We start from the raw sequence: 27,356 nt of genomic DNA on the forward strand, positions 1-27,356 counted from the left end.
GAAGCACCAATTTATAAATCCAAAAGGGTTATTTTTCCACATGAAGACTTTGGAAACATCAACACCTTTTACTACCGTATTTCACTCACAGACATTAGTCCCCATGGACCATACCAGGATCAACTCGCCGTACATACCGAACAATGCCAATTGAACATATTCTTGATCAAAATACAAAATCTCCTGAATAAACGGTGCAAATCACGAAACAACTATTAGCTGTATCTTGTTATGTTTACTTGTGTCCAGTCTTTTCACTATGGGTTGCCAGTTGAGAACAAATGGCATCAGCCTGATCATCTGAGTTATTTGTATCACAGCAAATTTTGAGCATTGACCTGATCAACCAATCTCAAAAGCGAAGTGAAATGACACAAAGCAAACCATACTGCGAATTGAAACCCAAACCGCACCGAAGCGAAGCAAACCATACTGCGAATCGAAACCCAAACCGCACCGAAGCGAAGCAAACCATACTGTGAATCGAAATCCAAACCGCACCGAAGCGAAGCAAACCGTACTGCGAATCGAAACCCAAACCGCACCGAAGCGAAGCGACCATACTACGAATCGAACCCAAACCATACCGAAGCGAACCTAAACCGTACCGAAGTGAAATGGCACAAACCAAACAATACTGGGAATCGAACCCAAACCGTACCGAAGCGAACCCAAACCGTACCGAAGCAAAATAAACCAAACCATATCGCATTGAACCGAAGGAAAATCAAAGCGAAACAAACCAAACTCAAATAAAGAAAACTTAACAACCGAAATGAACCAAAACAAAGAAAAGGCAAACCAAATAGTTACGAAAACTAACAATGATATACACCTTTTGTATACCGTATTAATGTAACAAATCAATGCACTTGTTATATGCACATGCACATATATGTATATATAATGCGTCTAATGATTGTATCCAAAAATAGAAGGATATTACTATTTTTCTCATGATATACTTTTGTAATTTGCCGCCAATACATTCTTCCTGGCCATGACACCGTTTAGTAATAATTATGTACTGATCTTTTACATCATAATTATCATATTTGTTTTATTTTCTAGTTAATACAGACAAACTGAGGAAGTATTTATATATGACATATTATTTGAACATGCTAACTCTCTTTTCTTTGTTTCCATGTAAAACCTCCATGGACACAGCCTACTATCTTGCAACCCCAATCCAGGATGTGGAACTCAAGGCCTCCTACATCACCCATAAAACCACCAGTACAGAGTGCCAAGACAAGCCAGCTCCACATCCAGATTCCCTGATGACAGCATTTTTATATCATGTTTCCTTATATCAAAGAGACGCTATAATAATTGTTATTTACTATACTACCAGTTTAACTTAATACATTGTCCATCTAAGCCATAATTATTTTAATTTTTACACGTTTGGGGTCCAAACTTTTTCAGACGGAGGGGAAGTTATCATGGTTAACATTTATACTAAGTTATCTTATAATAATTAGATCTACATCAAGTGCTTTTATGAGTTATCATGGTGTAATATTTATACACCATTGCATATAATTATAGTTTAGCAAGTAATAATTATCATCAGGTAAAATGCATATATAAAATATCAGTAGTTTCAGTTACAGCTTTTTAGATGGTTGCTAGACTAAGGTATCAAGATCCCATCTCCCAGACAAAGGATATTTATTTAAGTATATCTGTCATCACCTACCGGGGTATATTAGAATAACATTACTTCAATTAAGACTCATTAAGGATTAGCCCCGTACAAGCTCGTCTATAGTGCATTAAGGATTAGCCCCCATACAAGCTCGTCTATAGGGCATTAAGGATTAGCCCCACACAAGCTCATCTATAGTGACACCCTAATCTCTTTCAAGCATCCAGTAAATATGTCAACAAGATTAGTGCCAGTCCAACAGGATTAACAGGATTTAGTATTCCCCTCTGTCCAGCCATCCATTTAGCATAGGACACAACCAATCGTGTATCAACCAATCACATTCCTTTCTATTGTTCAAACTTTCATTAAATACGTACTGTAGCCAAGTTCTAGCAGAGAAGGGGTTTGACTCTCTTACCAAGCAGACCTCTCTCCCACAGCCCAGAGTGTGTACCGACTCTCTGTGGCACCCTCAGTTATTATCTAAGCATAAATTGTAAATTGTTAAATGTTCTTGTAAATAAAATTGTGATTAGTCTCCTGTGACTCTGGCTCTTTGCTGACTAATTCCCCAAGAAAACCAGCACGTCATTTGGAAGGTATTGTTCACCTAGAACAGTTCCATGATACATGCAACAACGTAAACTTGACAATGATATGGTTTAAATCACTATCAGATTGGACCCGTGAAGATCCGGGGTAGAACAGGTCTTTAGCAACCCATGGTTGCCGTAAAAGGCGACTGCTTGTTGCAAGAGGTGACTAACGGAATTGAGTGGTCAGACTTGGTTGATGCATGTCATTGATCTCAATTGCGGGGATCGATGTTCATGATGTCAGTCATTGGATTGTCTGGTCCAGCTTTGATTATTTACAGACCTCTGTCACATACCTGGAATATTGCTGAGTGTGGCATAAACAACAAACAAACACTATCAGATTGATCAGTAAAAATGAATCTCTATGAAATAGTTTACGAGGTAATTATTCGTGATTGTGAAGTGGGTGGAATTTTTGTGATCTGTGAAGAGGTGGTCTGAATTACCTGTGAACAGTTACTGGGCAGAAGCATTCCCTACTCTTTCTTGAGTGTCTGATTAACAATTACATGTACCTCAGGGTATGCATAACTTGCAGTCATAAGCTATTTACTTCTTAATAACTGGGAAAAAGTAGTGTTAAACCCAACTCACTTACTAATAACTGAAACATTATATGGGGGCATGAGGTCTGAGAAATTGTCAGACATTTTTGTGTGACATTGTGAAACAACATATGCAATGGCCTTCGTTATTCGATTGTTTTGTGTGGTTACGGGTTTGTGGAGAAAGGGTTGGTGGGGGTGCATATACAATGCTAGATAAATGCTAGATAATTTGATGATTGTGATATTTTTCTTTAGAACATGCTACCAAATGCTTCCAAAAGGAGGGGATCACACACCTCTGCATGCGTGTGACACTTGCTGACTGACTAATAACCTGACTATTTCAGATAATAGTTGACGATGACAACAGCAAAGAGTGGACGCTGTATGATGCAGGACCAAAGAGCATCAAGTGTCCACTCATTTGTTTCCCCCCGGCCAGCGGCGGAGCAGACGTCTACTTCCGACAAATACTGGGCCTGTCTGCAGCAGGATTCCGGGTGATCGGGGTAGGTAACCTCAGTAGAAAATACACACCAACTGTCATTATATCAACCAAGGACAAAAAGTTGATGAAAATTATTCATACACTTTCATTTGAAATATTATCAACTTTTTGACGGGTCACGTCTCTGAAGAGATTGTTGTGTTCTAAAAAAACTTCTTCAAAAAGGTGCTATTATCAGCACGAAAATGTGGTAGAAGTGTAAATATAGAAGTTGCTGTCCAGACAATTGATAACTTAACCTTCTTCAAAGAAGATAAATGTTTATGAAGTATCTTCATTATTCCCAGGGAAGATTTATGCGAATCATAATTTTCAGTCACAATTTATGTATGAACATTTCTTGAAGTACCCGGTACTTGTTGGAGGGGTTGGGTAAGGGGCGGCATAGTCATCTGAGATGGCACAATTCTCTCTCCTGTAGGCCAGAAACAGATGCTCATGGGTTCAAATCCCAGTTTCATGTTACTAGGTTTGTCAGTGCCATACCTTTGCTAATGGGTTTCACCAAACGTGGTAAACGTCTAAGATCTGTTTTCTCTCTCGCTTTCCTCTCACATCAAGATGACATACCGTGTTTAACTTAAATACTGTTCAAAGCAGCATTCAATCCAACTCCTTCACTTACTTGTTTAAGTTTTGCCAGATGTATCCAGTACAGCAATGTTTCAGGTGGAGTACCCTGTGTACTGGACCATGAAGGAACTATGTGAAGGCTTCAGAAAGTTATGTGATCATCTGCAGCTAAATAAAGTAAGTAATTTCGCTGTGGGCCCCTGAGAGTTCCCGAGCAGAAGTTACAATGTCATCATCATTCTCTGATGACGTTGATGTTCGCTCTAGCTGTCAAGCATGGGTTTGTCTCGATTAAAGACTATGACGTTATATAGCTAGAATATCTCCTACTACAGTGGGAATCACCATCTGTCACCACTAACTATCTCTTAGTGTGACTCCTTCCACTTCTCCTGAGACGTCGCCACATATAGCTGCAAAATTGCTGATGTGGCGTTTAGCAATATTCACCCACACAATCACTCTAATAAAACATTCATTTGCAGCTGTGTTTGTTAAATATTGTTTTTGCCCCAGACCGGGTGGCGATATACTCTCACTGCCAACTGGTTCATGTTTATCCTCTGCTTGTAACTGAGACTGTAGTAGAACTTTCTGCATGCAAATATTGTATCCTATATTAAAAAAATTCAGAATGGGTGCAAATAATGTGCACTGCAATTCCAGACGCAAAAATGAATGGCTGTTGGGAGTCATTAAAACTAATTTATTTGTAGCCATGTGTTAAAGTTAACCGTCCCTCCGTTTCCTATTTTCTTCACTGAATTAGCTTCTGGCATCAGAGCACGTGCAATATTTTGAAGCTTTTACATTTCTGGAACTCTGGAAGTGTGCAGTATTGCCAGTCTGTAGACGTCAAATAGGTTAGACTGGGCATATCAGGGCTCACATTTCTGGTAGTCGCCAGGACTCAGCTGGATTGACCCAGACATTCCTTGCTGATGTAATTCAGACTGTTGGTGACAACGTTACAGGAGGATCTGTCCTCTGTGACATTCTTGCTTTTCATTGTGCTTGTGTTAACCTTCCATTATGTTCTAGACTGACCTGTTTATGTTCCACACCAGGTTCATATATTTGGGGCTTCTCTTGGAGGCTTCCTGGCCCAGAAGTTTGCCGAGTTCACTCACCGCTCTCCCCGGGTGGCGTCCATCATTCTATGCAACTCCTTCTATGACACATCCATCTTCCAGCAGACAAACTCTGCCCCTACGTATGTACATGATGCTGTTGATGCTCTACCCTCTTCTACAACTATGTTCCAGTGCAACTGTTGCTGAGGAATACTTGCTGGATTCTGAAAAATTCTTTCCATTTCTACATCTCCTAAATTTACTGTCATGTGTTTTTGGTGAAGTGAGGGCAAAGATATGATATGCATCTCTTAGCAACAACAGGATCCATCTGTCATTGGGTTTAAAAATGAAAAGTTCACTCAATCAGCTAGAGATGTTCAAGTTTAATTAATCTTACATCAAGTGCTGGGGTCATGTTGTGATTTTGCTGACTGCTGTTTAATACTCAGTCACTCTCATCCACTGAGCTGGTGTATCCATCCTTTCAGATTCTGGATGATGCCAGCGCTGTTTCTCAAGAAGATGGTGATGGGAAACTTTGAAAAAGGCGTTGTTGATGCCGACATCGCTGACTCTGTTGATTTCCTGGTTGAAAAGGTTGGCCTCTTACACTTATAGTTCATGTCCTTATAATTCATTAAATAGATTGAGTTCACAAAAGTGGTAAAAACCTTCATCACCTTGAGCTTTCCTTCCACAGCTGACCTGCAATTATACACCTGAGATACTATTCAGGGCAGTGTTAAACCCAATGATACACCTGAGATACTATTCAGGGCGGTGTTAAACCCAATGATACACCTGAGATACTATTCAGGGCAGTGTTAAACCCAATGATACACCTGAGATACTATTCAGGGCAGTGTTAAACCCAATGATACAACTGAGATACTATTCAGGGCAGTGTTAAAACCCAATGATACAACTGAGATACTATTCAGGGCAGTGTTAAACCCAATGATACACCTGAGATACTATTCAGGGCAGTGTTAAACCCAATGATACACCTGAGATACTATTCAGGGCAGTGTTAAAACCCAATGATACAACTGAGATACTATTCAGGGCAGTGTTAAACCCAATGATACACCTGAGATACTATTCAGGGCAGTGTTAAACCCAATGATACACCTGAGATACTATTCAGGGCAGTGTTAAACCCAATGATACACCTGAGATACTATTCAGGGTGGTGTTAAACCCAATGATACACCTGAGATACTATTCAGGGCGGTGTTAAACCCAATGATACAACTGAGATACTATTCAGGGCAGTGTTAAACCCAATGATACAACTGAGATACTATTCAGGGCGGTGTTAAACCCAATGATAAAACTGAGATACTATTCAGGGCTGTGTTAAACCCAATGATACAACTGAGATACTATTCAGGGCGGTGTTAAACCCAATGATACAACTGAGATACTATTCAGGGTGGTGTTAAACCCAATTATACACCTGAGATACTATTCAGGGCAGTGTTAAACCCAATGATACACCTGAGATACTATTCAGGGTGGTGTTAAATCCAATGATACACCTGAGATACTATTCAGGGCAGTGTTAAACCCAATGATACACCTGAGATACTATTCAGGGCAGTGTTAAACCCAATGATACAACTGAGATACTATTCAGGGCGGTGTTAAACCCAATGATAAAACTGAGATACTATTCAGGGCGGTGTTGAACCCAATGATACAACTGAGATACTATTCAGGGCAGTGTTAAACCCAATGATACAACTGAGATACTATTCAGGGCGGTGTTTAACCCAATGATACACCTGAGATACTATTCAGGGCGGTGTTAAACCCAATGATAAAACTGAGATACTATTCAGGGCAGTGTTAAACCCAATGATACAACTGAGATACTATTCAGGGCGGTGTTAAACCCAATGATACAACTGAGATACTATTCAGGGTGGTGTTAAACCCAATTATACACCTGAGATACTATTCAGGGCGGTGTTAAATCCAATGATAAAACTGAGATACTATTCAGGGCGGTTTTAACCCAACTCGCCCGCATTTATTTTCTGAGGTGGACACTAGTTTTCTGGCATATGAGTATACAGAGTTGCGTCCCTTATTCATTCCACACCTGTCTTAAGTTTGAATCCCAGACTGTGACACTTTGTCAGTCATTTGGATCTAACCAAGTGGTACATGTCTACAACCTGTGTCATGAAACTGATGTGCTGTGACATAACTGAAATGCAGTTTTAAGTGGTGTAAAAGTCAACTCACTCACTTATGATCTCCAGGACTCATTCATCTCAGTCAGAGAATTTGTGTGTAGTTACTGATAAGAGAGATAGACATAGTAATGGCACCCAAACAAAGCAATGGTGGCAAATAGATCCCGATTATTTATCATGGTACAACTAACTAATCTAGGATGATGTTTCAGTTCCTTGTCGTCTTTCTAACTTTACAGTTGGACCAACTTAGCCAGCCCGAGTTGGCCTCGAGACTTACACTGAACTGCATGAACTGCTACATTGAACCACAGAAACTACGGGGAGTTGAGGTCACCATCATCGATGTAAGTACTCTCCCTGGACCACTCTCCTGTAGATTCTGTATCAGCGTTAATGTCGAGGTCACCATCATCGATGTAAGTACTCTCCCTGGACCACTCTCCTGTAGATTCTATATCAGCGTTAAAGGGGCACTGATCTAACGCAATTCCCCGGACTGGTTGCTGCCTTTGTTATTGTTTTTTTCCCCGTGAGTACCCGGATGATACGCAACGCAACTGAGCGTGACCAGAGACTGGGCTACCGTCTGCAAGGACAGCTAAATGAACTTGAAGGCTGGAGGCAATATTTGTTTTACGCATTTTTGCATAAACACTGATTGGTTAACTGTGATCTATAAAGATTTCGACAAAGGGCGCATGTTAATTAATTTCTTCGGCCTAAACAAAGAGACAAAAAGAACGGCAGAGCTCATCGGATGTCCTCATTTGGAAATACCCCAGATGGTTATAGTTTAATACTAAAAAGAGTATCCATGCAGTGAGAGAATTTTCGGGTTTTGGATTGCGTCGATAATACGATTACTACTCCCTTGTCATCCACGTTTTCTCGTCTAACCCTACACTTGTGTATTTGTCGTCATTCCCTTGATGCTCAGTTAATGAATTTATTACAGGTACAATTAGTGGTAGCACCACTTAGATTACCTGACAAAGGTTCCCATTTGGCATTTATTGTGTCTGGGGTAATTATTCAATCTAAATCCAGGTTGGAAGTGAGGTGAAATGTGTGTTATGTAATATGCACGTGGCAGCTAAGCAAGAGATGAATGATCAGTTCATTTACTTTTTTTGTATATCAACGTATCGTTCCTGGCCATCAAAGGATTAACTGAAAATACGTTGATTGATTAATCACTGTTATCTTGCACAGTGGATATGTCAAAAGTGAGTGTTTACATGTCTAGGTTTACTAAAACAAAGGGAATACACTCATATCATGGTGTGAAGTGCCGATGTTAAAACAACATACTTTGTTCAAAGGGATAACTGATAATACGTTGATTGATTGATCATTGTTATCTGTCACTCAATGGAACCGTGGACGTTATGAAAATAGTTGTCACGTGGGCTTTCTCAGCCGACCCTTGAAGACTTGACACCTATATGAAACACCTGAAACAATCCAAGTGATCAGTTGAGAAACGAACACAGGTTATAATATCCCGAAACGATATATATTTTTTAAAATAGTTGATTGTTACAGATACACGTGACATTGAATAAGTTTCTTTGTACAGCTGCAGACGAGTGGGATATTGTTCCTTTGTGTGGATATTCACGGATACATTCCTCGAACAAGGAAGCTGCCTAAAATTTATACACATAAATTTGGTGGGTTGTAATTATGGTATTTGCATTTTGTTTTCCTTCATTTGAACCGATTCGTTCTTGTTTCTCTATGTCTTGGTTGGGAAATTCTTCAATGCGCGATAGACGTTGTTTTCTCCGGTCTTTTCCTTTGTAAGCGTGTATATATTACCGTCAATTTGTAAAATTTGATTCTCTCAGGCAATTTATAAAATGTGTAAAAATTTCAGCCATTTTGACTAAGAAATCTGTCCAGATTGATTAAGACGAACAAAAGGGCCTACAAAAATCACAACAGATTATTATGTAGGATTAGAAGCCAAACAACATAGACATGTACTTTTCAACGAAATGTTTTTCAGTCACTTTGTAAAATATTTAGACGTTTAATAAATATGTTACACATTCTGACAGTTAAAAAAATATACACACTATAAAAAAGCAATGCTTCGGTGAAATATTTACTTCGTGTTGCAAGTAAAAATAGTGTAAACGAAAATCGCAAAATTACCAAGCAAGTGACTTATCAAAACTTTGTCACCATTACCGATGCTACCCCCAAAGATACCTACATTTCCTTATTATCTCGAAAACTGTATTTCATTTTGTTGATCAATGTGACCATACGCCCTTAGTACTACCCGTATCCATAAACGTGACTAATGCGCTTACGAAAGGCGCAGCAGAGGTCGCGAACTAGTCTAGATTTCTGCTATACATCTGGGTACTCACTGGGAAAAAACAATAACAAAGGCAACAACCAGTCCCGGGGAATTGCGTTAGATCAGTGCCCCTTTAATGTCGAGGTCACCATCATCGATGTAAGTACTCTCCCTGGACCACTCTCCTGTAGATTCTATATCAGCATTAATGTCGAGGTCACCATCATCGATGTAAGTACTCTCCCTGGACCACTCTCCTGTAGATTCTGTATCAGCGTTAATGTCGAGGTCACCATCATCGATGTAGGTACTCTCACTAGACCACACTCCTGTAGATTCTATATCAGCGTTAATGTCGAGGTCACCATCATCGATGTAGGTACTGTCACTAGACCACACTCCTGTAGATTCTATATCAGCATTAATGTCGAGGTCACCATCATCGATGTAAGTACTCTCACTAGACCACACTCCTGTAGATTCTGTATCAGCGTTAATGTCGAGGTCACCATCATCGATGTAAGTACTCTCACTAGACCACACTCCTGTAGATTCTATATCAGCGTTAATGTCGAGGTCACCATCATCGATGTAAGTACTCTCACTAGACCACACTCCTGTAGATTCTGTATCAGCGTTAATGTCGAGGTCACCATCATCGATGTAAGTACTCTCACTAGACCACACTCCTGTAGATTCTATATCAGCGTTAATGTCGAGGTCACCATCATCGATGTAAGTACTCTCACTAGACCACACTCCTGTAGATTCTGTATCAGCGTTAATGTCGAGGTCACCATCATCGATGTAAGTACTCTCACTAGACCACACTCCTGTAGATTCTGTATCAGCGTTAATGTCGAGGTCACCATCATCGATGTAAGTACTCTCCCTGGAGTAAGTACGATTCAATAGGGGCGATGAAGGAGTGGTCCGCCTGGGCCTGCTCATGGGCTTCGTCGCTCAGAATCAGAAATTTGGCCAAACGGCGAGAGAATTCAGTGTAAGATCACTCAAAGAAATCTTACACCCTGTTGAAACCGAGGACAGATCGCTGTGTCTGGTTAGGGCCCTCAAGTATTATCTTAAGGCTTCGAATGAACGCAGACAAGGGCGTGACTGTCTGTTCATATCGTGTAACCCTAATCGGACTGCTGACATGACTCGCAACTCGATTGCGTTATGGCTTCGTTCTGTCATCAATCTGGCGTACCGGTCTCGGGGGTTACCGGTTGCGGGGTCAAACCGGCATGAGATCAGGGCGCTAGCGGCAACATTTGCCCTACACTCCAACATATCTGTTCACAGAATATTGCGGGGTTGTTACTGGCGTTCTGACTTGGTTTTTGCCAATCATTACCTCAGAAAGGTCTCTGATGAAGACGTGGAGGGTGTGCACCGTCTTGGGCCGCTGATTGCGGCACAAGCGGTCATCTAAGGGGTGTGCCCAGGGCAATTCCGAACTCCTCAGGCTTCAGACCTTGCACGGTGGTCAATCTGGGTCGACTCCAATGTTCCCACAGCCGTGGGTACGGGAGTGGGGGTCCCGCAAGCCAGCGCGCTCATCCACAGGAGAGTGCGGCTTTCTGTGTGTTTCCTTATTTGAATTGACAATTATGTACTTAATTGTCTGTCATGTATTGCAACCTTGTAATGCATGCTTTCAGATATTGAATTTAGGTCACCTGCCTATTACATACGCTTAAGTAGGCCTGTTCTTGGGATATACGTCCGAATGAAATTAATTTCCCTCTTTCCGACTGTTTCACCTGATCTAAGATTTAGCTCACACGGATACTGTGTTTTCTTCCGCTGCGGCCACAAAATACCTATCCAGTGGGGCCGTTTGGAGTCACCAATTGTTGGCAAGACGATTGAGCCTTACGGTATGCGCTTGACAGTGCTTTGGTATCCCTATATGGTAACGCCAAGCTAGGAGCATGCGCATCGAGTGCTTCCGCCTTGTTGTTTACTTCCGCTGGTCGGAAGGAACACGAGCAGTCAGGTTCGGGTTGTAGGTGCTCCCCACCGCCTACTGTGGTAGTCAGCCTCGGTATAACAGTGGTAACGTATTACTTAATGTAATGTGTAGAGTTTTCTATTCGGAATATTCTATAAGTAATACGTTACCACTTGTGGGAAACAACAGCCTCGGTATAACAGTGGTAACGTATTACTTATAGAATATTCCGAAAAGGAAAATTCTACAAAACGTTTGTTCTGTTATTTTTCCTTTACTTTCTGTTTTTTGGGGATCTGAAAGTGAGTGGTGAATCACATAAGGATGAGTAGGACAAATGACCAAATTCAGGCGGGAAAATTCTATGGCATGTCGAGGATGCTGTTGTATGCGAGGATGCTGGGGTCTGTTGAGGATGGTCTGTTTTGGGTGCAATTGTCTTATAGGGTTATACGGTCTGTTGGGGTGCTATTTTGTGTTGGGGTTGCTATGGTCAGTTGAGCTGCTATGATCAGTTGAGGGTGCTTTGTTCTGTTGATGGTGCTGAGGCATGTAGAGGGCGTTATGATCAGTTGATGCTGCTAAGGTATGTAGAGGGCTCTATGATCAGTTGAGGGTGCTAAGGCATGTAGAGGGCGCTATGATCAGTTGAGGGTGCTAAGGCATGTAGAGGGTGCTATGATCAGTTGAGGGTACTAAGGCATGTAGAGGGTGCTATGATCAGTTGAGGGTGCTAAGGCATGTAGAGGGCGCTATGATCAGTTGAGGGTACTAAGGCATGTAGAGGGTGCTATGATCAGTTGAGGGTGCTAAGGCATGTAGAGGGCTCTATGATCAGTTGAGGGTGCTAAGGCATGTAGAGGGTGCTATGATCAGGTGAGGGTGCTAAGGCATGTAGAGGGCGCTATGATCAGGTGAGGGTGCTAAGGCATGTAGAGGGCGCTATGATCAGTTGAGGGTGCTAAGGCATGTAGAGGGCGCTATGATCAGGTGAGGGTGCTAAGACATGTAAAGGGTGCTATGATCAGGTGAGGGTGCTAAGGCATGTAGAGGGTGCTATGATCAGGTGAGGGTACTAAGGCATGTAGAGGGCGCTATGATCAGTTGAGGGTGCTAAGGCATGTAGAGGGCGCTATGATCAGGTGAGGGTGCTAAGGCATGTAGAGGGTGCTATGATCAGGTGAGGGTGCTAAGGCATGTAGAGGGTGCTATGATCAATTGAGGGTACTAAGGCATGTAGAGGGCGCTATGATCAGGTGAGGGTGCTATGGCACGTAGAGGGCGCTATGGTCTTTTGATGGTGCTAAGGCATGTAGAGGGCGCTATTATCAGGTGAGGGTGCTAAGGCATGTAGAGGGCGCTATGATCAGTTGAGGGTGCTAAGGCATGTAGAGGGTGCTATGATCAGTTGAGGGTGCTAAGGCATGTAGAGGGCGCTATGATCAGTTGAGGGTGCTAAGGCATGTAGAGGGTGCTATGATCAGTTGAGGGTGCTAAGGCATGTAGAGGGCGCTATGATCAGTTGAGGGTGCTATGGCATGTAGAGGGCGCTATGATCAGGTGCTAAGGCGTATAGAGGGCGCTATGGTCTGTTGATGGTGCTACTGTCTGTTGCAGGTGTTTGATGACTGTGCCTTATCTCATACTGTGAGAGAGGAGATGTACAAATGTTACCCAGAAGCTAAACGAGCCCACCTGAAGACTGGCGGCAACTTCCCTTACCTGAGTCGCAGTGCAGAGGTCAACGTCTTCATACAGGTACATGACATAGATTACAGTGTTACTTGATACAATGGTCTGGTGCTACATAGATTACAGTGTTACTTGATGCAATGGTCTGGTGCTACATAGATTACAGTGTTACTTGATACAATGGTCTGGTGCTACATAGATTACAGTGTTACTTGATACAATGGTCTGGTGCTTCATTGACTTCATTTCACCCCATACCAAAACTACAACTGTAAGGCCCCAAAATATTCCTGCAACTTCAAGAATTGTGACAAGGATATATATAGGATTCCAAACTAAGTGCCCTTGGGAGGCAAATTGGGTAAAACATATTTAATTGTCTTAAATTCAGTGGTATGTTAACATTATATTTAGCATTACATTCAATATAGTAGACTTCTTTCTTTACTGGTCCTGTTATCAGTTAATCAAAAACCACCCCTACAAAGCCATGACTTACGTTATTTAGACATTTTGCAGTTTTAAGTCCAATTTGGAAATTTATACTGTCTTTTGCTGCAGACTTGTGGCCAGATATGTGCCTCTGAGAAGAGATGAATCCCTGTCTGAAGCAGTTATTATTTCAAACGACTCAAAGTAATTCTACCTCGTTTTCATTGCCTTTGACAATGGAATAAACACCCTTAACATGACTATTGATTTCATACAATATGTCATTATATCGCAACAAAGTTTATTGTTGCAGCCCCAACTCGTTGTATGTGTTAAGCTATGATATATTGAAAGTCAGGCGACATTTCAGTCTCAGCTGTGTAAGGAGGTATTTATGTCCCAGTTGTCTGCCTCTTCTGCAGAGATGCAGCTCGAACTTGCTCGTATCATGTTGCTTGTGGATTCAAATCCTGGATTCACCCTGAAAACATGCTGGTGATCCAAGCACATTTTGTACCATTGATTGCCTGACCAAATCTGCAATAAATTAAATAAAAGGGACCCAAACATACCACTTTTTCATATGCGCAGACCCGTGAAGATCCCGGGTAGAATAGGTCTTCAGCAACCGATGCTTGCCTTAAAAGGCGACTATGCTTGTCATTAGAGGCGACTAACGGGATCGGGTGGTGAGGCTTGCTGACTTGGCTGATGCAATATGATCGTATCGCAATTGTGCGGACCGATGCTCATGATGTCAATCACTGAATTGTCTGGTCCAGACTCGATTATTTACAGACCGCCGTCATATAGCTGGAATATTGCTGAGTGTGGCGTTAACAACAAATCATATGCGAATGGCAAGAAGGTTTTTGAAAGATCGAGTGTGACAAAATTTTAGTCCATCAGCTTGGGAAAATTAGTTTTGGGAGGGAGCCTCAAAGTTTATGACTTTAGTTCTTAGCAAACCGTGATGTGTTGCAGATTCATTTAAAGCAGTTTGACACTACCCAGTACCACGCCAAAGAAATCACAGCAGAGGAACAGGAGAACTATAACACCCGTGATGCCAACGCCAACATCAACCAATCATGAGGCCCTGCCATGCCCCCTCGATGCAGATTGGGAATCTATCATGTCTTTCACATTATAGGAGAGTAAAGCTTGGCATCGTCTCTACATCTACTACAACAAACTGCTGTGATAATCCAACTATTGGCAAAACTCCAGAAGACATTCTTATGATAAGAACAATGTTGTGCAACTCAATCTTCCATCGGCTGCCTGGCAGGAGGAGGGTGATAGCAAGGAGAAACATGGTTAATTATTTTCAGCCACCATCCTCAGCAAATTAGGTTTGGATGTGTCAGATTGTTTTAAGTATTCTAACATGATTGTCTCATTGAGTTTCAAAGTTATGAAATAATAAACATTGATTTGTGCTCAGTTTATATATTGTAAGAAATCTAAAGCTCATCACATCCTCTTCTGTCCATGTTTTATCATTCTTGTTAGTATTGTAAGAATTGTTGCTGTTATATTAAGTAATATAATATTAAGTATATTATCTTGTTAAATATTGTAGTCCTTGCTCTAATTCTGGAACCTACTCAAGGCTTTTGTTGGGTTCATATGAGTTTCTACTTGTCAGTTGCTGAATGCAGTTATAAACATGATGATAAACATCTAAAGAAATCCTCCGGTTTTCCCATCACCCTTGTCTATCATAATTGTGTAAATATCAAGCTACAAGTTGGACGTAATGAATAATCAAATGTAGCGATCCATTCAGAATGTCCCTGATTATATATGTTGTCAGTGAATGACAGATTTGGTGTCAGTGAAACTAGCAATAATGTCACAAAGGCTATTCCCTTGTAATTTGGACCATACATGACAGAATCTGAATACTTAGGCCTCTCAGAGTCCAAGAATCTGTATACTGCAGTGCAGTGTTTTAGTGCCTGACTTTGTTTCTATATTTTATAAACTTCCAACAATGTCAGACACCGAGGCATGGATGGTCTAGTCGTCTGAGGCACCTCAATTCGCTGTGTAGAGTTGCGTCCCTTGGGCATGCCAGATGTCTACAAGTATGAGATTGAATCCCATATTCAACACTATTATCATCTTCCCAAGGCAAGTGAGTTAACTGACTTTAATAGTCCAGTTTGCACCCTTGCCGAACGAGGCTGGAATTCCTTGGCTCATTCTCAGTGCCCGGAAATTTATAACAAGTTATGTCCCTTCTAAGCCTCTCCTATGGACCAATCAGATTCCATTACTTGCATTTTTTTTAAACAGAACGGTGGCGCCCTCTCAAGACGATCTGATTGATAAACCAGATCCATGTTGTGATAAAACTGGTCTTACATCGCGAAGTGCATCAAATCACGCGGGTACCTTTATTAAAATGAAAAGGTTTGGAAAATATCTGTTGACAGCGAGTTGGCAGAGCACAAATACTGCAATCGACCGAAATCTGCGCGACAGTTTACGAACCGGATTTTGATTTCATTTGCGCAATTTTGATTGGACTATGCAAAAACTTGTTAGTCCAGTCAAAATGTAACTCTATAATCTCAGGCTAGTTCGGCAAGGGTAGAAACTGGACTTTTATAGTCAGTTAACTCTCTTGCCTCGGGAAGATCCACGCTTATTGTCAGCACTGTCCTTGTGCGTTTCACCAAGTCGTAAATGTCTAACATTACTTTATGCTTTCCTTCAACCACTGGTTTGTCTAGTGAAGATGGAGCATGAACAGGATGCAGTGATATATATTTTATTCTGTTGTTAGGTTGATAACTATCAGTAGTTATCTTAACGTCCATTAAAGTGCTTCAAAATGGCAGACAGGTTCATTTCTTTTTGCTTCGAACAACAGGTTCTGACTCTTTTTTTACACATGGAGTTGACTAAATTACAAACATTGTTAATCAAACGCAAAAGATTTTTTATTTGCATCTTTTTTTACTCTAAGTTGCATTTTTTTACAGTAATTTAGAGTTTGTGATTCTTTTCCGACTTGTTTTTCCAGAGCCTTGAGTTTTCTTGTACAATTAGAATACATTTGTGGTGACGTTTTGTCAGTTACAGCTTACACAGTGCCATGTTACTTCTGTTTTCATACAAGGGCAGAGTGCAATTATGTTACAATACATGCTCCCAGTGAGAAACATGCTTGTGTCTTATCTTTACTCTTTGATGTATAGATTTCAGGGTTTTTTCATGACAATTTAATCCCAACAGATCTCAAAACGTTTTTCTTGATGACTCACTGTAAGGAGAGGAGCATGTATTACTATCTTCATGGTAATTTCGTAATACATTAATAAGGGTACATACATGAACGTAATCAAGGTGGACATTTTTTGACAAAGTAACATGCAGTTTACGGAGGAACAAACATTGTTTGGTACTAGATACTGATCTATCACATTTATGTTTTATTAAACTGAATGATAGTCAGGATACAAGGATTACCCATTCTCTAAAATAATCCTTCAGTAGATGTCCAAGTGGAGATCAAAAGAGGTGTTATTAACAAACATCATGTTTATCCAAGAGCAAGACTAAGAACAGTGCAGGGGGTATATTTGGGAAAATGGAATATGATTGCCATTTAAATAAATGCCGTGATTTTATCTAATTCCTTGGAGGAGTGAATTGTGTGATTATGCTGCTAGACTTTCCTTGATTCTTCTCAATAGTAACCAAGTCTCTGTTCCACACAGTGATCCGATTGTTGTGACTACCGTAAGTCTATGTTAAGGAGAGGACACAGATGGCCCAGTCGTTGTGCAGAGTTGTGTCCCTTCAGCATGCCAGAAAGCTATGATTGTGGGTTTGAATCCCAGTTTGCCCCAATTATGTTTCTAGGTTTGTCAGTACCCGTGGGTGTCACCAGAGTAAACGTCTGAGACCTGCATTACTTTCTCCCTTAACAAGCCGACATGCCGTGATATAACTGTAATACTGTTCAAAGCAGCACAAAAACTCTCTCACTCACTATGCTAAAGAGTATGGGAGTTCTGATAGTCATCGCGCTGAGAGCCAGTAAGAATAGAAACGCAAAGGCAATGAACTGGAAAGATTTCTAAATATAATGAAAAAAAGCCACTATATCTGGATTCAGAAAAATCCTATCATTACTGTCCCAAAAAGTACATATTATGATTCGTCATGTATAGCAATACGTCTGTATCATATCAAAGACTACGTATTGCAGTCCTTCAGAGTTAAGGTGTGTTGGTTTACCTATATAATGAAAAGACAAGGTCACTTTGTGGAACAGGGCCCAGTTTGATTAGCACCAGCATTACTGCCTGCTTCATAGCTTCTAACTCATGCAGTAAGTTACTTAAAATGTGTAAGATGTTTGTGATCGGCAAAGTGTTTTTGAAGGATTCACATCATCGATATCTCAGTAGGGCTGTAAGGATTCACTGAACATATTGCATGCATGATGCCAAATTGTAATACCATATATGTGCAATGTATATTGATTCAGTGGAATGACAGTGAACATACATGATATAAGGTTGATATTCTTGTGTTTGCACATCAGCTATTATGCAGTTACATGTTTAACAGACTCAAGTTCACTATGCCTGTCAGACATGACAATATGGAAGTATCATGTTCCTGTGAGTGGTGTTGTGTGTTACAGCCCCAGACATCAGTGCTCCAACAATGTGGATCCAGCCACATGAACTTTACATTAATCATGCCAGTTAGCATGTTTTTGTGTGTGCTGGTGTTGAGATATCGGAGATCGTGCTTCAGTGACACCAAGCTTTACTCTCTCCTGATTAATGCTGTTGATATGCAAACTGAATGACAGAGCCAATTATAAATTGTACATAACATTCTACTTCATATTATACTCAACTATTTTTTACTTCAAAATAATGACTTGTGTCAATCTTTGTGAAATAAATTTACTAATATTGTACATGTGTTGCGTTAGCATGTTGGTGCAGAAGTCCCACTCTTTGTGCCAGCTAGATGTTGAACAGCATGGTTAGTGCAGAGGTCCCACACCTTGTGCCAGCATGGTTAGTGCAGAGGTCCCACTCCTTGTGCCAGCATGGTTAGTGCAGAGGTCCCACACCTTGTGCCAGCATGGTTAGTGCAGAGGTCCCACACCTTGTGCCAGCATGGTTAGTGCAGAGGTCCCACTCCTTGTGCCAGCATGGTTAGTGCAGAGGTCCCACACCTTGTGCCAGCATGGTTAGTACAGAGGTACCACACCTTGTGCCAGCTAGATGCTGAACAGCATGGTTAGTGCAGAGGTCCCACACCTTGTGCCAGCATGGTTAGTACAGAGGTCCCACTCCTTGTGCCAGCATGGTTAGTGCAGAGGTCCCACACCTTGTGCCAGCATGGTTAGTACAGAGGTCCCACACCTTGTGCCAGCTAGATGCTGAACAGCATGGTTAGTGCAGAGGTCCCACACCTTGTGCCAGCATGGTTAGTACAGAGGTCCCACTCCTTGTGCCAGCAAGATACTGAGTAGCATGGTTAGTACAGAGGTCCCACACCTTGTGCCAGCAAGATGCTGAACAGCATGGTTAGTGCAGAGGTCCCACTCCTTGTGCCAGCATGGTTAGTACAGAGGTCCCACACCTTGTGCCAGCAAGATGCTGAACAGCATGGTTAGTGCAGAGGTCCCACACCTTGTGCCAGCTAGATGCTGAACAGAATATTTAGTGCAGAGGTTCCACTCCTTGTGCCAGCAAGATGCTGAACAGCATGGTTAGTGCAGAGGTTCCACACCTTGTGCCAGCAAGATGCTGAACAGCATGGTTAGTGCAGAGGTCCCACACCTTGTGCCAGCATGGTTAGTGCAGAGGCCCAACTCCTTGTGCCAGCAAGATGCTGAACAGCATGGTTAGTGCAGAGGTCCCACACCTTGTGCCAGCATGGTTAGTACAGAGGTCCCACACCTTGTGCCAGCAAGATGCTGAACAGCATGGTTAGTGCAGAGGTCCCACACCTCGTGCCAGCAAGATGCTGAACAGCATGGTTAGTGCAGAGGTCCCACACCTTGTGCCAGCATGGTTAGTGCAGAGGCCCAACTCCTTGTGCCAGCAAGATGCTGAACAGCATGGTTAGTGCAGAGGTCCCACACCTTGTGCCAGCATGGTTAGTACAGAGGTCCCACACCTTGTGCCAGCAAGATGCTGAACAGCATGGTTAGTGCAGAGGTCCCACACCTCGTGCCAGCAAGATGCTGAACAGCATGGTTAGTGCAGAGGTCCCACACCTTGTGCCAGCATGGTTAGTACAGAGGTCCCACACCTCGTGCCAGCATGGTTAGTGCAGAGGTCCCACTCCTTGTGCCAGCATGGTTAGTGCAGAGGTCCCACTCCTTGTGCCAGCAAGATGCTGAGTAGCATGGTTAGTACAGAGGTCCCACTCCTTGTGCCAGCAAGATACTGAGTAGCATGGTTAGTGCAGAGGTCCCACACCCCGTGCCAGCAAGATGCTGAACAGCATGGTTAGTACAGAGGTCCCACTCCTTGTGCCAGCAAGATACTGAGTAGCATGGTTAGTGCAGAGGTCCCACACCCTGTGCCAGCAAGATGTTGAACAGCATGGTTAGTGCAGAGGTTCCACACCTTGTGCCAGCAAGATGCTGAACAGCATGGTTAGTGCAGAGGTCCCACTCCTTGTGCCAGCATGGTTAGTGCAGAGGTCCCACTCCTTGTGCCAGCAAGATACTGAGTAGCATGGTTAGTGCAGAGGTCCCACTCCTTGTGCCAGCAAGATACTGAGTAGCATGGTTAGTGCAGAGGTACCACTCCTTGTGCCAGCAAGATACTGAGTAGCATGGTTAGTGCAGAGGTCCCACACCTCGTGCCAGCATGGTTAGTGCAGAGGTCCCACTCCTTGTGCCACCATGGTTAGTACAGAGGTCCCACTCCTTGTGCCAGCAAGATACTGAGTAGCATGGTTAGTACAGAGGTCCCACTCCTTGTGCCAGCAAGATACTGAGTAGCATGGTTAGTGCAGAGGTCCCACACCTTGTGCCAGCAAGATGTTGAACAGAATATTTAGTGCAGAGGTCCCACACCTTGTGCCAGCATGGTTAGTGCAGAGGTCCCACTCCTTGTGCCAGCAAGATGCTGAGTAGCATGGTTAGTACAGAGGTCCCACTCCTTGTGCCAGCAAGATACTGAGTAGCATGGTTAGTGCAGAGGTCCCACACCCCGTGCCAGCAAGATGTTGAACAGCATGGTTAGTGCAGAGGTTCCACACCTTGTGCCAGCAAGATGCTGAACAGCATGGTTAGTACAGAGGTCCCACTCCTTGTGCCAGCAAGATACTGAGTAGCATGGTTAGTGCAGAGGTCCCACACCCTGTGCCAGCAAGATGTTGAACAGCATGGTTAGTGCAGAGGTTCCACACCTTGTGCCAGCAAGATGCTGAACAGCATGGTTAGTGCAGAGGTCCCACTCCTTGTGCCAGCATGGTTAGTGCAGAGGTCCCACTCCTTGTGCCAGCAAGATACTGAGTAGCATGGTTAGTGCAGAGGTCCCACTCCTTGTGCCAGCAAGATACTGAGTAGCATGGTTAGTGCAGAGGTACCACTCCTTGTGCCAGCAAGATACTGAGTAGCATGGTTAGTGCAGAGGTCCCACACCTCGTGCCAGCATGGTTAGTGCAGAGGTCCCACTCCTTGTGCCAGCATGGTTAGTACAGAGGTCCCACTCCTTGTGCCAGCAAGATACTGAGTAGCATGGTTAGTACAGAGGTCCCACTCCTTGTGCCAGCAAGATACTGAGTAGCATGGTTAGTGCAGAGGTCCCACACCCCGTGCCAGCAAGATGTTGAACAGCATGGTTGGTGCAGAGATCCCACACCTCGTGCCAGCAAGATGCTGAATAGATCCAGAATTGAAAACATGACAGAAATGAAGCACGAGAAAGCTCCCTTCTGATTGGTCAATCCATTGGACAGTCAAAGTTTCGCACAAGGTCGGTCTGACGTGACCCGTAATGGGATGTCCTCATATCTTTGTGTAGGGGTAGCGAGAACAAAGATTTAATGAGACTGTACTTAGATTCCAATTTATTCATCGTTTACTTAATGATTCGATGAAATTTTGATGTGTAAAAAAACTGATTACTGAGTAATCTTACAGACTTGAAAAGTGATTAATATAAAACTGTTCAATGAGAAGTACCGGTACTTACAAGTAGCATTTACCATTTCTCAAACAAACTGCTTAAAAAGTGCTGGAATTGAATGAACAGTGTGGAGTATTTAGTGACTAGTTTGCGCAACTGAGAAAATACGGAACTATAAACTGTTGAAATGATTATTCTGAAGTTAAAAGAAGTTTCATTTGAAATTTCAGGAGACTTGTTAGCCTATTTTGGAATGAACATTAAGACAGGTTTTTGTCTTTGAAGAGAGCTTGAGTTTGGACCTTAAATATCTATATGAAGCCTGTTTCTGCATTGGGTATATTATAGGAGAGGCTATGGTCCGGAATGAACCCTGTTTCTGCAGGGGGTATATTCTAGTAGAGCCTATGGTCTGGAGTGAACCCTGTTTCTGCATGAGGATATTCTACGAGAGGCTATGATTCCAAGTAACCAGATACCAAGCAACGATGTGACCTCTGCTTGGTATCAGTCATCTTAAACACTGATACCAAGCAACTCCAACACTGTCAAATAAGCTGTGCACAGTATAATTGTACATAACATATGTCAATAGTTGCATAAATGTCCAGACATGGCATATGTAATGATGAAAATGTTAGTCTAACATTGAACGGGCTTTTATTCCATCAGAAGGGTTCAATCTTCCCATGTTAACACATTTTCAATGAACAAATGACACAAACGATGAAGGAAATAACTTTAATCAAGTTCATCCATATCTTCCATTCACTTCATGCAAAATAGCTATCACAAAATCACTCTTTAATGTTGGCCTTCTATATAGTCCCCTTAGAGCCATTTGGCAGCTTTAGGTAATATTCTTCCTTTAATAGATCCCCTTAGCAGTCTCTCATAAGGAGCAAGAGAGTGCCTCCCTTTAAGGAATCGTCTCCAGAGTATGTGAATGCCATTATCTGAATGCAGCCTCTGGTGGATGCCATGTTTGTTGATGCGCTTCCATGCACTTGGGTTATAGAGGGGCTTGACCTTCCTCCCTCTCACAGACTGCACACACACACTGGCCCACTGACACTGACCAGGGGCTGGACACTCATTGTTCAGGGTTGACACACCAGTGGTGAAGAGAGTCCGAGAAGACAACTGCTGTGTCTGTGAGAAGCACTTTGTGGTTGGTTGGGCAAAAATTGCAGATGACAAACGTGATAACAATCTGAAACAAACACAGAATACCATCCTCAATTATTCAGCGTAACATATCTCTCGACTTTTATTTATACTTTTGATATATACTATGAACCCATGTGCCTCCATCATGTCCATAGCTTCGTTATGGGGCTGGTTTGAATAACATGATACTAAAAAATAAATGTCCAATCAATTTATAGAGTTCTTCTAATGATAAAAACAAGCAGCAATAACTTATATTTTGTGCTGTCACAAATAAACTAGAACGTTTTGCAGCTTAAAAATCCTCCTCCCCCCCCCCAATTTTAGTCCTCAGGAAACATCTGTTACCGCTAAAATATCGTTTATAACAGTCTTGTGATTTGTTTAAATACATAGAGGATATTTCATGTGTCGACTAAAATATCATATTGCTCTCATCGTGTGATGGTGATGAAGGGGGATATTTTTACGAGTGACGTAGCCACGAGTGAAAATATCTTCTTTTTCCCCCCCATCACAGGATCTGAAGATGAGAGAAACATGATATTTCACAAGACATATGGAATATCCTCTCTATTATATACTTTTTGTGTAGGTGTCCACTGGAAAATTAAATTATTTCATTAAAAATGTAAAACCTTGAAACTTAAATTCTCCCTACCTAACACACAGGGATGGTCCACCACCCCTTGTGTTTATGACTTAAAAAGTAGTTTCGTGTTTGCAAAATCTTAAACAACATTAACAAAAGTATAAAAAAATATCATAGGTCACAAAAATTCTTTATCATACATTTAGACATGATTATATACAAAATCAACTTTAAGTAACAACATATATTCTTCAAAACTAGGAGACCGCTGTTGGAAGCCAAAGAATACACGCTGGTCAAGTAACAAAAATGGTGCATTGCAAAACGAACAGTCTCGATTGACGAGTTATGCAGAAATTTACAGTTTGTAACAAAAGAGGGGATTGGGGTATGAAAAATTGACAAGTCCAAATTTACTACCATGGTACCCAACCCACATTACCTGACCCGGGTACACGCTGTAGGTCTCAAGAGTTGGGAACAAAATGTCTGATTGGTAACTGTTTCACTGAAGCCCTAGCAAAAACAATTAAGATGCACATATAAAACTATCTGATCATGCATACAAATGCATGAAGTTGACAGAAGCTTTCAGACCTGTCAGCACCTCATCATGACAATGGGGGATATTTTTTACTTTAAAATGGAGGAAATTTGCTTCCTAATCATGGATAGTGATGATAAAATAATTTACAACTTTTAATTTTTTAAGAAAACAAAGTATTTAAAAAACAATACATACTAAAAGACTTGTGCATACAGCTGGCTTAATTTCTGTGTGAATGTAATCGTATCCAAATTGCGTATATTGATGCTTATGATATCAATCATTGGATTATCTGGTCCAGACTCGATTATTTACAGACCGCTGTCATATGGCTAGAATATTGCTGAGTGTGGCGTTAACAGTAAACAAGCAAGCACTTTAATTCAAAGATCATCTCAGATATTGAAAACGAATGATCAGTAGCTTGACCAGCTGACCAGAGAGAGAGAGAGAGAGAGAGAGAGAGAGAGAGCAGTAATCAGCTCGTAATCTAAAATATAAAGTGCATTTGGTAAAATTAATGTCAACAATATTATCTCAATAAACATGACTTAGTGACAATAATCTTCAAATTTAATTTAAAAAAACTATGCTCCTAAAGGGGGGTAACTCTAAAATACATCTAAAGTGTGACATGCTCTCTATCATAAATTGACACAGCCAATTTAATATCAAAAGAGATACGCAATCAACAGTTTATGCGTCATACAAACACGTTGGAAAGATGATACTGAAAAAAAATGCATGTTAAACCGAATATACCTCCACATGTTTCCACCCTAGACGTTCCCAATCAGATTACAACTTCCTCTGAGTGCGCGAACTATTTTCCGCGTACTAATTTTGTCAAATGATTTTTGCTATGGAAGATTCTATGACAAATATTGCAACACAAAAATAACTCAAAACGTTTATAGTTTAGGTACCTATACTACACGAAAGAGTCAATCGTTTGTGTCAGAAAATAAGACCTTAGTTATCGAACTATTTGCAGGAAGTGGAATGACACAAATTGGAAGTAGTTCTAAGGATAAACATGGAGATGCCGTAAACAACTTTGACAGCGGTGTATGTATGTTTCATTTAAATCAAATTTCGAAACAGTTAGATTATTTTTATTCAACGTTGTAATGGTAATGGTGTGGCAGATGTAGTTCTTGAGAGCAATTATTTACCAAGGAGTCTATGTATCTGCAAGCCAGGAGGCCCAGCTTATCTAGACTAATTATCTTGGGATATGGGCCTAATTGGATCTATGCAATAATTATTTAGTCGGAGCATATTTGTTCGGACGGCCATGGTTATCGCGATTATTAGCGCTATAATGGGGGCGGATGGGTGGGGGGATATGTGCGTAGCACCACACAGACATTGTACATACTCAGAAGATCGGTTGTTTTTAAGAGAAAGTTGTCTTATAAGGGAATGATTTTTTTACAGCTGTTCATGTGATAAGAGAGACAAACGAATGTTTCTTAAGCGACCGAACACGGGTATATACCTAGGTTTAGGCCAATTACAGTAACAAATATGGCCACTAAATAGCGTAATATTTGATAATGGATTTGAGTCAGAAAGGGAAATAGATTCACAATAGAAGTACGCCTTTGAGATAGCTGGCAACATGTATCTGGACAGTCCCTGTCATTGATAAATATTCTCAGTATTCAAAATACATAGATAATAATAAGTGAGTGACTCCTTCTTCATAGATACGTTCGAATCCCGGTTCGTGACGATTATGTTTCAAGGTTTGTCAGCACTGTACCCGTGCTCGTGGGTTTCACCGAAGTGGTAAAAGTCTGAGACCTGCATCACTTCGGGCTTTCCTCCCACATTAAGCTGACACGCCGGGATATAACTGGAATACTGTTAAAAGCGGTGTAAAACCCAACTCACTCACTCACTCTTCATAGATACATCTCTATTGTAACACAAATAAGTGATCAGATTGTTTTTTTCTATATTCTTTTCAATTCTTCATTCAGCAATTTTCTAGACCCTCAAAACAGTGATTTATATCATGAGCAATAATCCATGCTGCACTTTTGAAGTACATTGACACACAACCAACCAAGTCTCTGAGCCTGACCACCTGATCCATTATTCTGCATCTTAAAGGGTCAGTGATCTAAAGCAATTCCCCGGGACTCGTTGTTGCCTTTGTTATTGTTTTTCCCCCCAGAGTACCCAGATGATACGCAAAGCAACTGAGCGTGACATGAGACTGGGCTACCGTCTGCAAGGACAGCAAAATAAACTTAGAGGCAATATTTGTTTTACCCATTTTTGAACACTGATTCATTAACCGTGATCTATGAAGATTTTGACAAAGGGCGGATGTTAATTAATTTCTTCAGCCTAATCAAACAGACAAAAAGAACGGCGGAGCTCATCATTTGGAAATTGTTATAGTATCAAGGCAGTGAAAACATTTTCGGATTTCGGATTGCGTCGATAATACAATTACTACTCCCTTGTTGTCATCCATGTAACCCTGCACTTGTGTATTTGTCGTCATTCACTTGATGCTCAGTTAATGAATTTATTACAGATATAATTAGTGGTAGCACCACTCAGAATACCTGACGAAGATTCCCATTTGGCATTTATTGTGTCTGAGGTAATTATTCAATCTAAATCCAGGTTTGAAGTGAGGTGAAATGTGTGTTATGTAATATGCACATGGCAGCCCAGCAAGAGATGAATGATCAGTTGATTTACTTTTTTTGTAAATCAGCGGATTGTTCGTAGTCATCAAAGGATTAACAGAAAATACATTGATTGATTAATCACTGTTATCTTGCACGGTGGATATGTCAAGATTGAGTGTTTAAATGTCTAGGTTTACTAAAACAAAGGGAATACACTCATATCATGGCGTGAAGTGCCGATGTAAAAACAACATACTTTGTTCAAAGGGTAAAATGATAATACGTTGATTGATTGATCATTGTTATCTAACTCAATGGATTTTTTTAGGAACAGTGGATGTTTTGAAAATAGTTGTCACGTTGGCTTTCTCAGCCGACCTTTGAGACTTGACATCTATGTGAAACACATGAAACAATCTAAGTGATCAGTTGAGAAACGAACACGGGTTATATTATCCTGAAACGATACATATATATTTTAAAGTATTTGATTCTTACAGAGACATGTGACATCGAATACGTTTCTTTGTACGGCTGCAGACGTTTGGGATATTGTTCCTTTGTGTGGATATTCATGATACATTCCTCGAACAAGGAAGATGCCTAAAATTATACACACAAATTTGGTAGGTTGTAATTATGATATTCGCATTTTGATTTCCTTCATTTGCAGTAGCATTGGACGGATTCATTCT

General features: G+C 41.4%; 1 protein-coding gene across 1 annotated transcript in view; it reads left to right on the forward strand.

Annotated features, from left to right (window-relative positions):
- Window positions 1-27,356, forward strand: part of LOC139455557 (uncharacterized) — a 59,651-nt gene that overhangs the window by 14,045 nt on the left and 18,250 nt on the right. The window contains exons 3-9 of the mRNA XM_071237111.1: window positions 3,152-3,313; window positions 3,982-4,062; window positions 4,953-5,098; window positions 5,450-5,558; window positions 7,405-7,512; window positions 13,057-13,197; window positions 14,548-14,654. Coding sequence (XP_071093212.1) covers window positions 3,152-3,313; window positions 3,982-4,062; window positions 4,953-5,098; window positions 5,450-5,558; window positions 7,405-7,512; window positions 13,057-13,197; window positions 14,548-14,654 — 854 coding nt within the window. The remainder of the gene's footprint in view (window positions 1-3,151; window positions 3,314-3,981; window positions 4,063-4,952; window positions 5,099-5,449; window positions 5,559-7,404; window positions 7,513-13,056; window positions 13,198-14,547; window positions 14,655-27,356) is intronic.

The sequence above is a fragment of the Haliotis cracherodii genome, unplaced genomic scaffold (assembly GCF_022045235.1).
Source record: "Haliotis cracherodii isolate W230 unplaced genomic scaffold, xgHalCrac1.p SCAF_1, whole genome shotgun sequence".
NCBI lineage: Eukaryota > Metazoa > Mollusca > Gastropoda > Lepetellida > Haliotidae > Haliotis > Haliotis cracherodii.